This window comes from Centruroides vittatus, unplaced genomic scaffold (genome assembly GCF_030686945.1).
Source record: "Centruroides vittatus isolate TY-2023 unplaced genomic scaffold, ASM3068694v2 contig_854, whole genome shotgun sequence".
NCBI classification, from domain to species: domain Eukaryota; kingdom Metazoa; phylum Arthropoda; class Arachnida; order Scorpiones; family Buthidae; genus Centruroides; species Centruroides vittatus.
In genome coordinates, this window is record NW_027122558.1 from 47485 (window position 1) to 64416 (window position 16932).

Genomic DNA, 16932 nt, shown 5'->3' on the forward strand with positions numbered 1-16932 from the left:
AAACAAATGATTTTTACGAGTCGTCTAAATTCTACAAAACCGTCTAAACAATTCAAACCAAAACGTACCGTTATTTATTCGTTTGTGTAAATCACAAAATATTGTGAAAGCTAGAACAACAATTAACCTTTTGAGTATTTGATTTAAAAATTGTTTTAACGAATATATTTTTAATGCAGTGAGAAGTTTATTAATTTAAAACGTAAACAAAAAACAATGCTGTACTTAAATATTAATCACCATCATAAAAAGTGTTCAAAAAGTAATATATTAAATTTTGCATTAAATGTTTTATTTACAGTTACCCAGTTGATAAACAAATGAAAAAGCAAGGTTTTGGTAAAAGTGAAAATTTCCTACAGAAATTAAGTGCTATTTTTGTATATTTACCAGAATATTGTTATGGCAGCAGGTAAGTGAAATTTTTCAATTTGCCAAATGTGATGTACGGTGTACCAAGAAGAAACTATTAAGTTTTTGAAATCATTTACGATCCAAAGTTTAGTAACTCGTAATTAATAATCAAGAACACTATTTCGCATGTGTTGATATATCGATTCTAATATGAGATGATAAATTAAAATTGCTTATTTTTCTAAATAACTGTGGGGAAAAAATTAAATATAAAATTTCAAATTATTATTACAAAATAAGAGGTCTATAAATTTACACAACTTTGTATTAATTGCCATTGCCAAATGGTCGAACGTAATTTAAATTCTTTATCGTAGATGCCACACGGCAATCGTGGTGGACGGAACCGGAAGAGTCGACTACGTAGAAAGATCGCTGAAAGATTTTACTAACGCTAAAGAACCGGATCAGTGGAGCGAAGTCAGAGAGACATTTTATTTGACTTCCTCCGGATAGAATCAAAAATATCTACATAGCTCACGTTAAAATAATCGATTTTTTTATTATTAAATGCATATATGTTATACCAATGCAAAATAATCGAAATTTATTGTCGTAAATTTTAAAGCAAGCCTAAGCACGTTAAAAATATACTTGTACAGAGTCGAGACAAAATGGCTGTGGAACCATGGTACAGTACATAAAAGTTAGAGCTTTGTATTTTTAAGATAGAAGACATTCAAATAATTAATAAAATTTGTAATTTTATTGAGATAATTCACCAAATAAACAGTAAAAAAAAAATTGGAATAATGTAGTGACTAGTTAATTATACTTTTAAAATTCCACATTGTTTAGATTTGACGTCGAAGCAGAAGGTAGTTCCATTTCTTGCGGTATAAATTTTCCAATTGGTCTTACGGTATTCTAGAAAGAAAAATTTCAAACATTTAAAGTACAGAAACTTGTACGTCAACGTATAATATTTGAAGAGAGAATATATTTGGCTATTTACATCTTTAAAAATCCTAGTGTATTTAATTTACCTAAGTAAAAAAGCAGCAATTATAATTCATTATCTTCATTTTTATAGTGTATACTGTATGTTTTAGGATAATCATTGTGCTTCAACATTTATCTAATTGTTTGAAGTTGCTACATAGAATACAATGACAAACCACATTTTGTTGTAATCTTTCAAAGAATGTTTATTCTGATAATATCACAAGCCAAAAGGAAGAACTGTCTTGTCCATCTGTAAGATTGATCTCAGAAAAAATGCCAAGCACGAACATTACATTTCTTGGGAAGTCACTCCATGTTCCAAGAATTGTTTGTTCGTGTCGGACTCTGATATGAAAGTAATCCTCACCATCGTGAAGATTGAAAGACCCAGACCAGGTGACTACCCCCATTTTCTGGCAGTGTTGTAAACAAAATACATTAAACTTGTCAATCTGCCAAAATGTGGTTTTATTGTCTCCTTCCAATAGTGTAGCAATATACCTGTTAGATTCAAACTGTTCTGTTCTTGGATAAGGAGATAAATACAGTCATCCCTCTGTAATTCCAGTTAGTATAACTAATGAGCATTATACAGGTAATCCTCGTTAGTTCAAAATTCGAAGGACGAAATAATAGCAACTTCGAATCATTTGAGATTCACATATATCTGTACAATACACCACACACATATTTATTATTACTTATCAATTAACAAAAAATAAAGTGAAGGTGAGCAATACATGTCCAGTGAGAATCTCACAGATCGTCAGATTGCTTTATTTTTTTTATAAAACCTGATTTCCTCGAAATGTAGGCCAAATCATTTTTAAAGTGGTCCAAAAAGTAGTAAGCTGCCCAAAGTAGCCTAGAGCCCTACAAATATCTCAATCTGCCACTCGTAGCCCAATTTTGCAAGATAAGAGAAAAAAAAGGATAGTCCATGGGTAATGTGACACCCAAAAATGTGTTACCTTTAATCTAGTTAATACGGCTTTGCTTTTGAGTTGTTTTTTGGTCTATTGTTCTCTTATGGCACGAAGACACTTCGATCTAAACGAATGAGTTAGCGTACACATATCGCAGTTTGGACAGAATTTTCACTTCAAAATTTGAACTAACCAAATCCCTTAACGTGTAAATCTCTACTTTCGTCCCAAAGAGGATTTCCTGTACAGTCAAACCTGTTTTTATGCGGTGGATAGGGACCGCATAAAAAAAACGCACGAAACTTCACGAGTGGCTATAAAAAATTTTTTTAATTGTGTTGCGAAAACTATATTTTTTTTATGTGGTCAATAGGGACCACATAGAAAAAGTCTCACATAGAAAATAACTCAAAACCGTACGAAATAGAATTTATTGACAACAGATGTCAGCACTTGACTGCATCGTCTTGTCTATCGTTTGTTTTATATATTTTTGTGCAGGTGGTGTTTTGTTGACTTAAAAAACAAATTATTTCATTTTTTGCATATTCATGCAATAATATTACTATAATAAGTCAACGTGAGACATGACGAATCACACGAGACTAGTCGCCAACTATACCACACAAATAAAAAATCGCACAAAAAAAGACCGCATAAAAACAGGTTTGACTGTATATACAATCTAAAATGTTAATATATATTGAAGAAAGTATTTATTATTATTAAATTTTATGAAAATATATCAGTTAAATTAGGTCTAATTTACAAATTAAAAAATGTTAATACTAGTTTGAAAACATCATACAATAAAGACAAATCACACACTCAAAATGTTTTAAGAACATTTCCAACTCCAGCATCAGATCTACACAATTAATAAATATTCCATTTAAGCATTAGGGAAATAAAATACTTAACAAACAGAATATTCAATTTAGTGTGTTGAACAGAAATGTACTCAGCAAAAGTAATTAATCCAAGTAATTAACACCTTATTCGTTGCCAAAGGAGTTTATTAAAAACAAACGTTTTCGATCTATTCCATAGATCGTCTTCGGGTTGAAACGTTCGAATTTTGAATAACAAAAGATAGTTGCTACGTTGTCAGTTTTTATCTATCTTTTGTTATTCAAAATTCGAACGTTTGTTTTTAATAAACTCCCTTGGCAACAAATAAGGTGTTAGTTACTTACATCTCACAGATCTGATGTCAGAATTGTAAATTTTCTGAAAACATTTATCTTTAACTTATGAAACTGTCATTTGTTGTCCAGAGAATGAAAATTTTTATTTTGTTAATGTTTATATATATCAATATCGTTGATTCTTCAAAACACCATTTTACTTAAGTGATAACAGTTAAAAAATATGCTTACTTTTCTTTCGTATAGTTTCAACATTTCTTCCTGAAGTTTATTAAGTATCGATATGTTAGGTTTATTGGCACAAGCTTTGCTTTGGAGTTCTGTGATTTGTTGTTCCTCTTCCTAACCAAAAAAAGAAATACAATATGAACAAAAATCCTAAAATTAAAAACTAGTTTTTATGTTATTTTTTAATTAATCACAACTAGATGATCTGTCAAATTATCAAGCTATTAAAAAGCTAATTTAATAATTAGATATTAAGTAATCTGTCCAGAGGTAGGCAGTGCATCTGCATTGTATGCAGGAGTTGCAGATTCGAATCCTGCTCCGAGCTAATTCTTCCGGAAATTCTAAATTAAAATGAATTATAATAATTAGCTACCTACCTCTAGACAAGTTACTTAAAAGGCTAATTTAGTTAATAATTAGATATTGATTTAATAGCCTGATAATGCAGCAGTTTGTATAATTTAAGATTAATCACAAACAGACAAACTGTATTTTTGTATTTGTTGACTGTCATATAAATAACATAAATCTTTCTATTATAAAAACCTTATCCGTACCTTAAGATTATATGATTTGTATTAGTCATAAATAGATAATTATAAGTAATGAAGTAACTATTCACAAATATTTTTGGGTGCATCCCTGGATTCATGCAAGAAAGATGCATCAGTGATATTATCTACTTTTGAACATTAATTATGATTTTTATATACAAGGATTTCAGAATAAATTATTTTTATTTCTTGAATAGAAATGAATTTGAGTTGATTCTACAAATTTTTAAAACTTTTAAAAATTAACAACATTGTGTTATTTACAATTTCCAACAGACTTCAAACTCTTTGGTGAACACAAATAAATAAATGTGTCTTAGAGTGCATTGTACTTTGTCATTTTTTAAATCTTTTTATGGTTCAAAAATTTGAGAATGTAATTGTTCTTTATCTAACCACAAACATGCAATAAATTAGTTATGAATTTATTACTGACATTGTAGCTACAATAACCATTAAAACACAATATTTAGTACGTAATTTCTCTACAAGGACTTATTATATTGGTGACTTGGTTCTGCATTTTAAGAAAACATATCGGAGAAAACAGTCTATTTTTCACCCGAACACGTGTTACGGACCTGTAAGAACATATTTGCGTCGTCAAAAGTAATTATGCAAATTCGACAGTAGCAGAACATTGTAACATAAAAGTTTGCGAAATAGATTTGAGCATCATAAAAATAAGGAAAAAAGAAACAAACAATTTTAAAAGACAATTATATGAACATATCCACATAGCAAGACAAGAGAATAAAACGAACAACAATTTCGGAAGGGAAGTACGCCGATCGTGGAACGGAATCGTCGACAGAGGGAATGAGGGGTGGAGGTGTAAGAGAAGAGAGAATCTCGAGATAAGGTCCGAGTAATGATAGAAGAACAATGATGTAAACCTCCTTTTATGAATGTAACTTATAGCTATTGTTATTGTACAGGAATATTAGAGGTATGATTGGATTTGTGCTACTTATGCTTTTGATTGTTGATGTATTTAAAAATCAAAAAACTAAGTTTTATTGTCTTTATTATTTTACTGTTGGGAATTTTTATAAATTTTGTAGTAATTTTATCTTTTGTTTTAGAAATTGTTGTTCGTAAACCTGCCGACGAGGAACGTAAGGGTCCGAAACGCGACGATATCGTGTAACGTGTGTTCGAGCGAAAAATAAAGACTGTTTTTTCTAATATGTTTTCTTAAATTGCAGAACCAAGTCACCAGTTAATATGTCCTAGTAATAAAACAGGTCCTTGTAGACAAATTACGTACTAAACATTATTATTAACTGCATAGTATATTTTTTCTAGTTTATTGATAGTTACATTAAATTATACATTTGAATTATTAATATTTAACACTTAATAAATGTTTAGTCTATTCATTTCTTCATAAAAATATAAATTATTAATAATCATCAATTGCAAAGAATAGGATTTACTGAATATTTTAGGTAATTACCTTTTTCTCTTTTAATGTCTTACAGGAACCTTTTCCATATAAACGTAATAATGATCCCCAACAGACAATATGAGGATGGAGAGCCTAAACAAAACATAACACAGATTTTATAAATAATAAGACACGTAAATATCTGACCACTTAGAAAAACTTGTAATTTAAGTTTGTAGTAACAGTGTGAAAATACTGTGTATTCATTGTGATTATTTATACATTAATGTTAGTATAAAGACCAACAACTGCCGAATTATCGGGCGCCTAACTCTAGTACCAAATTAACTTAAATTATTAATATTTCTATAGCCATTTGCTAGCCCGATAATTCGGCAGTTGTTGGTCTTTATATATAACGGGTTAGTTGTTGTTTATTTATATTAATGTTAGTAGTAGAATGCTATGTAATTTTGTAATTTTATAATTTTTGTAGATTTATTGCAGTTGCTTTTTTGTTTTATTCATAAATAATGATTTTAATAAAATTTAAATTTATATGATAATTATTAGATTGTAATGAAAGCTCTTTTCTCTCTACTTTTTCCTTTTGTTATGTGTTGCCCATTGAGCATGAAAGTAATTTCTTTGTATAATGCTTCTTGTGTGATTGAAAATAGGACAGCTTAGCTTGTTTCCCAGAATTGGATATGCAATCTTTTAGTTTAAAAACAATGTTCAAGTATAATGAATGCATATGAGGATTTAGGATGGTTTTCTATGCATCTCAATTATTAACTCGCCCTTCATAATATATACAGGGTGCATAGGAAAGTCCCTTTAACCAGAAAATACTTGGGAACAGTATGGTAAAGCGACTACGTCCGACCTAATGCAAACAACAGCAGCCCCCCTAGTGGCAACATTTGGAAGATAGGCAATGCAAATCGAAAACAAAAACAGATAGAGCAAACTTTCCAATTAGAAAGTTTTAGAGCATCGATTAATTAGTACGAAGCGACACGTGGTTCGCACGGATAAGATAAATTGTCGCCTGTATACTCAAAAATGTCCGAAAGCGATGCACGCCATTTTGTGTAAACGTTTGAATGGAATAGCCATAGGTATGAAGAAATACGCATAATTTATTGCATAAAATACGTACTTACGTCAATACAGTTTGATAACATCACACAAAAAACAACGGAAAGTCAAACTGTATTGACGTAAGTACATATTTTACATCCGTTTTCGTTTTGCACTGCCTATTTTCAAATTTCGCCACTAGGGGCGCTGCTGTCGTTTGCATTAGGTCGGGCGTAGTCGCTTTACTATACCGTTCCCTCACTTGCACAGCTGTAGCTCTCTCCGTTTGCAAGAATTTTCTGGTTAAAGGGACTTTCCTATGCACCCTGTATATCTAATTAATGGGCCCTTGAGATAACCTACAGATGGATCAGGTACTACATAACAGAAGTTTATTTTCATTAAAAATCTTTGTAGACCTCTTTTTTCATTCCATAACAACAAGTAGTAGTCAATGTAATGAAATGCTGCAACAATTTATAATTGTCTTGAAAAATCGTGTATTCTGAATAATTAGTTGACAATTTGATATCTAAAATGCAATTTTATCTGAGTTGGACAGGCTTAAATTGTAGATATCATAATCCAGTAATAGCAGCAACTGTTGTGTACAGATGTTGTATGTGTTGGATTAACCTATTGTTTACCATATAGTTATTTTTGAAAGTTGAATGGATATAGAATTCTAGATATTTTCTCACATCTGTCACTTGCAGCCCTGTTGATAAGTAATATATATGTAATGATTTATATAAAATTAGACCAAAGTATATCTAATTATTCTAGCTAGTGTTAATTAATTATGATGATCATCATCATCTATAATAGATTGGAAATTGCAGCTGCAGAAAAATTAAAAGGCACATAGAATGCAAATATCCACTAGAATAGCATGTGTTCCCTTAGTGTGTCTTTATATGGAGATTCAGCGCTTCTTAATTCAGTTAAAAATTAATAGATTCGGCGTGAATTTATTTGTTACCCTATTGTTTGTATGATATTTATATAATTGCACAATTGACCATTAGCAGTTTGTCCATCTTGAAATGGTAAACAATGATACTTCTGTTGTTGTCATAAAATAGCAATACAGATTAATGAAATTTCTGTGAACATGTTTGCAGAAATTTCATTAATCTATAACAACAACAAAATGTCATTATAGATATGACATGTTTGCAAATAACTATAGAACTGGATTCACAATGACTCAAATTTTAGTTTTTCATTATTATGCAAATATAATACTGCTTATAAAGAGAAATTACTATAAAAACAGGATCTCGAGAAATCACCTTTTTTCTCACAATGGAGCTGCTATTGTTCTCTTTGTTATTGTGTATAAAAAATTATCATCATCAGAATTTGAATAGACTGCTTTTTAACTGTATAAATTCTAAAACATTTTGGTCTATTGTCAGAGAAAAATTCAGAAAATGAAAGGCATTTATTTCTTCCAGTGATATTGATTGGTTTTCATATTACATTCAAATCAAATTTTTTAGAGTGAGTTTATATGGGCCATCATTTGAGTCTTTAAACACGTTAAGTATTACACCCTATAACAAAATTTTGGACTCCGATATTGTTTTTGAAGAATTAAAAAATGTAATAAGGCACTGGGTTATAGATCAGATTAGAGCAGAAGGTTTTAAACATTCCTGATTACCAATTCCTCTTGAAAATTTTAACCTGTTTGAAAAATTTGCATTCTTTTAATTTTATTAAATAGTTGGATTGAAATTCTGATATTACCCATTCATAAAGGATTGTCGTTTCCAATTTCACTAGTTCCGGTAATTGGCAGATTAGTTACGACTATTTCGAATTCTCGTTTAATTGTTTTGGTTACCGAAAGGAAAATATTATGTCGAGAACAAGCAGATTTTAGAGAAGGATTTTCTTTAGATCAAATATTTATTTTAAATGGGTTAATACAGGGACAGCTTAGATAGCAAAGAAGAAAATTATATGCAGTGTTTATTGATTTTAAAGCCACATTTGACAGCATATCAAACTGTCTGGTCTTTAGTATGAACATTGTTACTAATATATGTGTATCTCCCCTTGTAATGGACAAATATGTCTAATACAACACATAACTAATTTTAATATCTCATATATCTCAATAATATTTATTTATTTTTATTTATTGAATTGTTTTTACACACCTGAAGAATAGCTTGTGAAGCACGCTGTTTTCCATCTCTCTTATTTTTACAAACAACCTAAAAATAATAATAATAAAATCATTTTAATAAATATTATTATTATTACATCATTTTATTTATGCAGAGATTAGAATGCTTTGTACTATCTTAAACAAAAAAACATCTACAACTGAGCAAAGTAGTTAAAAATAAATACATTTAGCTTCTATAGCCTCTATATACAGTCAAGATCATTTCAAAGTTGACAACAGATCAGAAATGCATTTTTTTTCAGTTAACTACTATGCATATTGTCATAGTATTGTTAGTGGACATAAACCAATAGATAACTGATTAGTTTGTTTCACCAATAAAGAATTGAAGAGTGACAAGTAAAATATTATTGTATCAATGAAAGTTGACAACAAAGAAAGCAATGTAAATATGGTAAGAAATTAATTTCAAATTGGTTATAACACAAAATTTAAGTCCATAGTTATCGAGTATCAATAAGAAAGTATGTTAAAGAAGAGAGAATTGAGTCTGGAAGAAAGAGTACAGATCGTACATGAGCAGAAAAAATGGCAATTCTCCTTCTATTATTGCAAAAAAGCATCAAATATCACGAGGAGGAGTCAGAAAAATAATGCTCAAATATTTAAATAACAATACGGTGAGAAATTTACCACGGGGACACTGCAAGAAACGATAATGCTAAATGGGCGTTCGTGGTATCGACGTTTACGTAAACGTCAATTAATTCGACATAACCACGAATAAAATTCGGGATTGAAAGACTAAGCTTATTTTATATCAGAAACACTTGCCGATGAAAGAATAGAGATTCCATAGCATGTATAATCTGTATAGTAAAAGCCCGGAATTTTTATTACATTGCGTTTTTTTTTCCTGTCTCCCGATAACGAGTGGCTACTGTATTTTCAATATTTTATTAGTGATTTCGTAAATAACAAGGAACTTTTTCCTGCAGATGAATAAAAACCATCATCGTTGCAACATTCTTAACCTTTTGGGAAGCGTGTGAAAATTTTTCTCACAGGCAATTACGTGTTGTACTTTTTATAACACTTCAAATATTTTAATTTATTTGGTAAATATGAATTTATATTTTTGTTTACTTTTTTAGTCTCTCAATTAATGCACAGTTATAATCAGCATAAGAGAAAAAATTAAAAAATGGATATTTCACAAGTAAAGCAATCACATTTTATGAAAATATTACTACGTGGAATAATTATATTTGTAGTAAATTTAAACATAAATCACATCTATATCTTCCTAAATGCAACTCAAGTTTATGAAATTATTTAAACGACAATGCCATAACCCAATTGTTAATTAAAACCAAATAATCTGCCAAATTATTGGGCTATAACAAGGATAACTAAATGGTCAGAAACTAAATAATTTGTCTACTGGTAGGAGGTTACGCTACTATCTCGTGTTAATTTTAATAATTATATATTTTGAATTTAAAAGCGGCAGCAGTGTTATCAGCTTGAGAGATTAATCCCTCCGCATAGTGTGTTTTCCCCTGCAAAAGGATTTTAGTGATTTTTTTTTTTTTTTTTTTTTTTTAGAAAACAGCCAAAAGCGTGGGGATCTAATAATGCAGTAAGTTATTAGAATAGGTTAAGTTAGGTTAGAACGTGCGTCCCCACTGTTCCTTGATTCCAACAGAATAAATGAAAGAGCCGCTATGACGGTGCACGTAGGTAAAGACTAACCCTTCCAGAGATTCTATTCCGATAGTCCGATAATTCTACAGATCGTTTGGCTTTAAAATTTTTTGATTTGTCCCACATCTTAATTAGGCGCATGAAAATGACCAAAACGGTAAGAAACGTGAGCGACTCCGAGGCCCGTTTTCCTTTCGTAATTTAACAACATACTATTTCTGAAAATATTTTATGAAATTTTAATATAAAATAAATTATTAAAAGGACGTTGAGCACATCAAAATTCATTTTGCATGCACACACATGCACATATGTATATATAGGGTGTTCTGTATATGAGAAACTCTTATGGGTCCAGATCCATAGGAGTTTCTCATCTTGCTGTTCCTCTCATTACGGGGAAAGGACGTCACCGACTACAAAGGAACGAACTCGAGTGATTTTGACGACGGGAACGTGCAGTCACCAAGAAGTGATCAGAAAATTCAATAGGCTCCATCCAGTGTGAACCAATTGCACACAAATATGTTGGTAAGCTTGTTGCAAGATGCAATGGATGCTGGTTTTGGAGATCTTGACATTGTCAAAAGAACTTCTGTAAACTCGGTGCAAAATGAGCCAACACTTTTCAACACTTTCCTTGTCCATAACAGTCCTTGGCAGTGTGCTGCAAGGGCCATCGTGTATGCTCCCAATTGCTTAAATTCGTTTATTTTTTCGCAAGCTCGAGCTTACCAATACTTTGTGTGATTGGTCCGTGGTCTGGATGGAGCATATTGAATTTTCTGGTCACTTCTTAGTGATTGCATGTCCCCACCACCAAAATCACTTGAATTTGTTCCTCTGTAGTCAGTAACATTGTTTCCCTGTAATGAATGAAATGATAATATGAGAAACTTCTATGGGTCCAGACTTAAAGAACATCCTGTATTTAAAATTCAAAAGCATGATTATAATTATTTTAATCACTTGTATCCAATAGGCAATCTCTTTTAACAGTTTTTGCACAATTCTAATAATTTTGATCATTTAAATGGATTTCTAGCTAGTAATATATTCTGAATTATTACAAAAGCAATTAACATTTAATCTACATAAATTTAGAAAACAATTTTGATAATAACTTGTCTCTTTATTACTTTATGTAATAATATTTAGTTCAATTTAAATTATCCAAAACTCACCTATACTGAAAATTACTTTAATTATAATTTTAAAATATATTGTAAAGCAGGAAGAAATTAACTTCTCGTCTATATAAGAAAGTGCTACTAGTACTATTTAACAATATTTATATTTTATTTCTGTTTTTTAATTTTGTTATTTTATCTTTGATTTTATTTTTACAAATAAGTATTTTGGGTTTACTTTTGAACGTACAATTAAATGAGTTGTTACTGTTTTAGGAAGAATTTAGAAAGAGGAAAGAACAAATTATGATTATTGGTTTTTAAATAGAAGAACCTCTAAAATGCTAAAATACCAATAAAACTGGAAATTTCTTCCTATAGTCATATTTATACATATGCAGTGTAAGAAAATAGGATTAATTATACCTGTAGTATAAAGTCAATTACAGTAAAAAACAAAACTAAGATATATAATTTTATTGTCAATAAAATTATATATCAAAAACATCTTATTTTTCTGTGTTCTGTTTTCTCTATACAGTCAAACCTCAATTTTCAAACACAATTTGTTCCTAAAAGTTGTTCAAAAACCAAACGAGAGGTTCCCATCAGAAACAATATAAAATAAATTAATCCATTCCTCATCTCTGAAATAAAGCCTTTTTTTTACCTTTTTTTTAGCTGTATTTCATCCGTAAAAATGCCTACAAAAGCACTGTAATATTGTATATAATAAATTATTATTATTTAACTAGCTGACCTGGCCACGTGTTGTTGTGGCTCAAAATGTATCTATTATAAATGTATAACACTTCCCCCGTGGGGGGAATTTCAAAAAATCCCTTCTTAGTGTACATTCTCTTGACGTACCCTATTAAAACGCAATCAAAAACGCATCTAAAATAGTATAATAAAAGCTGAGTTCTTCACGGTAAGCCTTAATCCCGTCACTTTTCCCGCTGAGGAATATCGAAAAATCCCTTTTTAGTGTATATTCTGTTGACGTAACCTATTAAAACGCAATTAAAAACGCAAAAAACCGCACGTAAAATAGTAGAATAGAAGCCGAGTTCTTCACGGTAAGCCTTAATCCCGTCCATCTCCCTCCACTGGGGGGAATTTCGACACGTATATTATATAAAAACGCGTGCGTATTCGAATGCAACGTTGTGTCAAAATTTCAAAGGAATCGGTAGGAACAAACGAACGTTATATTTTATTTATATACATAGATAGAAAATAATCTGCTTCAGTCCATTCTCACAGAAAAGCATAATGCCTCACAGAAAAGCAAACTTAGGTCGTCGGAAGTTAGCGCCATCTGTTGGACATAAAAACCTTAATCCATATATAAATATATTTTTGAAAGGGGGAAATGATGTAGGGGTATGAAAAATAGATAGTAGCCGATTCTCAGACCTACTGAATATGCATATAAAATTTGGTAAAAATCGGTAAAGCCGTTTCGGAGGAGTAAGGTAACTAACATTGTGACACGAGAATTTTATATATAAGATTTGACTTAAGCACCTTAAAAACAGTGTTAATTGACACATTCACATAATATAAATGGCATCCAAGAATTCATTTTTAATGAATTTGATTTAGATTCGACTGCATCGCATACAAAAAAATGGTGGTAGTATCTTTCCCGCATGCACACTGAAATCTAATTTAAACAGCATCATCATCAGTGATTTGTGTTACGATGTGGGACATCTTGGTACCACTAAGGCACTTGCATAAAAATGAGTGTAAAAATTTTCGCCTTAATTATTTTTAGTTGTGTTACCCATGATATTTTGTGCCAGTCTAGAGTGCAAAATGAGCATAAAGCAAGTTCAGCAGTGTTCAACTCTTGATGCAAATATGTCTGTAAAACAGTACCATCAACCAATCAGAAATCAGTGGAATCTATGCCACAAACTTTTATGTACATTCTCTCATGGTTATTTCATAAAGACCTTGAATAGATCTAGAAAGATTTATCAAAAACATTCAAAAGTAACAATATATCTATGATAAGAGGCATCCCGATTATAAGAATGGATGCCTAGAGGAAGCACATAGGAAAATCCTTCAATTTAGGTGACTTTATAATAAATAAGCTAAGCATACTGTATTGCACTATACTAAAAATATTATCTTAATAATTTAATAATAAAAGTTAATATATAAAAGTAGAAATTATTTTTACTATATTTGTAATTAAAGTACAAAAAAGGTCATAGAATATAAACATTGTTTACCTGATGTATTGATATAAAGACAACCGTACCCTTGATAATACCATTGTAATAAAAGCTATGCTAGTGAAGCTGTACCTCCACCATAATACAAGCATAAATGCAATAGGTCATGTGATTAAAAGTAATTACAGCAAGGATTTTTACACAAATGGAGTCTCGGCCTAACTTCTGAAAGGTAGTCCTATTGCCAATTGGTCGGACCGTCGACTGTCGTTCGACACGTTCCGTATTCAAATCGTACCGGTCAAAAGCCCGAGGAAGACCGCGATTACGGCCAAAAACGTTAGTTTTAATTAAAATTTGTTGTTACTGGGATATAATCAGGTTCTCGGGTTTGGATTTCTTTAATATAGGAAGTATAGGGAGTCGACCGTCTCTGTCTCTAATCCACGATTGGCAAACAAGGGTTCAAAATTATGTTCGTGAGAGGCATTCGAAAACAGAGGTTGGACTGTATATAATTTGTTTCACTATATAAACATTTTCAATACTTACACTTGCAGTGTGTTTTCCTACAGTTATCCTAAACTCGTTCTTTTGATGTTTAAGATTTTGCATATCAAATTTAATCTGGGTATCACCCATTCCATAATTCCTATCAGGAATAAGAAAAATTATTATAATTTAAAAAGCATTAATCAATTCAAATTAATTAAAATGTAGATACTGTGTATATTAACAAACACATTAATTGTCCATTATATTCAAAATCAAATATATATTAACAGATAATTTATAGAAACATTGAAAAGATTAATATAAAAATGTAAATAAAATCATTGTTTATTAATTAATAATGGCAATCGTTATAAATTATGTAAACATTGTTTTGATATATTTTTGATGGCCACAATTTCATTTTGCTTTTCATATTTATATTGTGCTATCTTTACTGATGTGTAACAAGCTATTATAACAGTTAAATATAATTATTCACAATCAAATATATTCAGCAATGGACAAATTCTGAAATATAAACAGGTAGAAATGATTACTGATATGGAGGAATAGTATTTTTAAACATAATGTCTAGTATACAGAGTGTATCTAAATTGGTGTCTATAAATGTAGGGATATGTTCCCGACACCAAAACATTACAAAAAGTTCGTACGAACACGAGTCCGAAAATCCTTCGTTAGAGAATTGGGAGTTATAGGGTTTATTGCCGACGTACACGTCAGGCATTTAACAACATAGATTTACAAAAATTGCTCGAAGTGACCTCCTCCGGCTTCGATACTCCCTAACGAAGAATTTTCGGACCCACGTTCGTACGAACTTTTTGTAACGTTTTGGTGTCGGGAACACATCCCTACACTTATGGACACCAACTTAGATACACCCTGTATATCTAGTTTCTTATATTACAAATTTTTCTATTTATTTTATAAAATATTTTTAGGAAAACAGTTTAAAATAAATAATGTTTAACTATTCATTGCATATAGAAATATTAATATTTCTATATAATTTTTAATACATTTTTCTGCTAAGTGAAAGCAAAACTTTCTACACTGGATGAATATGCAATTAAAATTTAAGTTTATATTAACTTGATAGTAAAACCTCGATTTAACAGACTAATTCGAGTAAAAGGGTGTCCGTTACATAATAAAGTAGGTTTTCCGAATGCACACGTTAAAAAATTGACAAATTAGTTAGTTACTCCATTTTTACTTACGTAGATACGTTTGTGTAATTTAAAAATTAAGTACTATAGAAGTTTTTGATTTCACAAGAAAGTTTCATTTCTACATCAATAGATGTAGAAATGAAACTGCTTGTGTAATCATCATAGTTATGAGACTAATAAACAAGTATATGATCTAAATCAAAATAAATAAAGTGTATTTTCCAAAAAATGTTTATTTGTTTAGTTAAATACAATTAATGTTCTTAAGAGCATTCTTGGATTTGAAGAAAATAACCCGTTAAAAATTTAAAATGCTTTTTACATATAATTATGTATGGCACATGGATCAGAAATTTTGTCCATTAAATCAAGGTTTTACTGTTTTTAATATTTTTGAAGAATTTTCACATCTTAAAAATATATAAAGTAAAAGGAACATGCTTTATAATTTATGTATTATAATATTCAAAAATATAGTTTTTATTATTAATTCTGTTACTTACAAACTTCTATTAATGTTGTTAATAACAGGCAATTATAATTCTGCAAATTTCCAATGATATATTACTTTTAAGTAAATAAAATACCTTTTTAAGCATTCTAACAAAATCTGATACGGAGATGGTTGACCAGCTTTTGCACATAGATCACTTATTCTTGGATCTTCTACACGAACTTCATCAAAAAACTATAAATAATGGAGATCGAAATAACAAATATATAAGACGTGTCGACTTTGCTAAACTTAAACGTTTCCTTAATAAAATTTATCGAAAGATTTAATCGTATTACGAATTGTTGCAGTTTCGACTCACTTGTACGTCTTGTTGAGGATCATCTGTACTTTTATAATCTTTATGAACACTTTTCATTTGAGGTATTAATATTTCAAGAGTTGCCTTAGCAGCTTCGGATTTAGCTTGTTTTTTGCTACTTCCGTATCCCGTACCGTATTCCATATCGTTTATGACGACCACGGCTCCGTAAGGAGTACTAGCATTTTCTGAAACAAAGAATTTTTGCAATTTATTTATTTAATTAGTAATTAAAATGTTTTTTCTTCTGAAATTACTAGTAATAAGAATTATATAAACAAAGTTTGTCAAATTTATAATGTGTGTATAAAATTAAACTAATTCATAACCTGAATATACGAATTAATAAATACCTTATAATATAAAAATCTCTATTAAAAATACTATTTATATTTATTTAATATTTGAAAATATTAATGACATCCTCAAATAGTTATTGCAGAATCAATAACAAATTACACTTCTACAATCTGTTTTCCATGCAATTACGTTAGGAGAGAAAAGACAGGTAGCGAACGATAAACATTAATAAATACTTAAAATACGGTCGATTTCGGGTA

The 16932-nt window shown here is 30.0% G+C and overlaps 2 protein-coding genes across 4 annotated transcripts in view; one reads left to right on the top strand and one right to left on the bottom strand.

Moving 5' to 3' along the window:
• Positions 1-1167, top strand: part of LOC136982543 (transport and Golgi organization protein 2 homolog) — a 30252-nt gene extending 29085 nt beyond the window's left edge. For all 3 annotated transcript variants that reach the window (XM_067279038.1, XM_067279039.1, XM_067279040.1), the window contains 2 exons: positions 302-412; positions 732-1167. In XM_067279038.1, the coding sequence (XP_067135139.1) occupies positions 302-412; positions 732-870 (250 nt within the window). In that variant the 3' untranslated portion in view covers positions 871-1167. The remainder of the gene's footprint in view (positions 1-301; positions 413-731) is intronic.
• Positions 1099-16932, bottom strand: part of pasha (partner of drosha) — a 101729-nt gene continuing 85895 nt past the window's right edge. The window contains exons 10-16 of the mRNA XM_067279037.1: positions 16373-16560; positions 16145-16245; positions 14419-14518; positions 8866-8922; positions 5678-5761; positions 3665-3775; positions 1099-1281 (exon numbers count right to left, since the gene is read on the bottom strand). Coding sequence (XP_067135138.1) covers positions 1192-1281; positions 3665-3775; positions 5678-5761; positions 8866-8922; positions 14419-14518; positions 16145-16245; positions 16373-16560 — 731 coding nt within the window. The 3' untranslated portion in view covers positions 1099-1191. The remainder of the gene's footprint in view (positions 1282-3664; positions 3776-5677; positions 5762-8865; positions 8923-14418; positions 14519-16144; positions 16246-16372; positions 16561-16932) is intronic.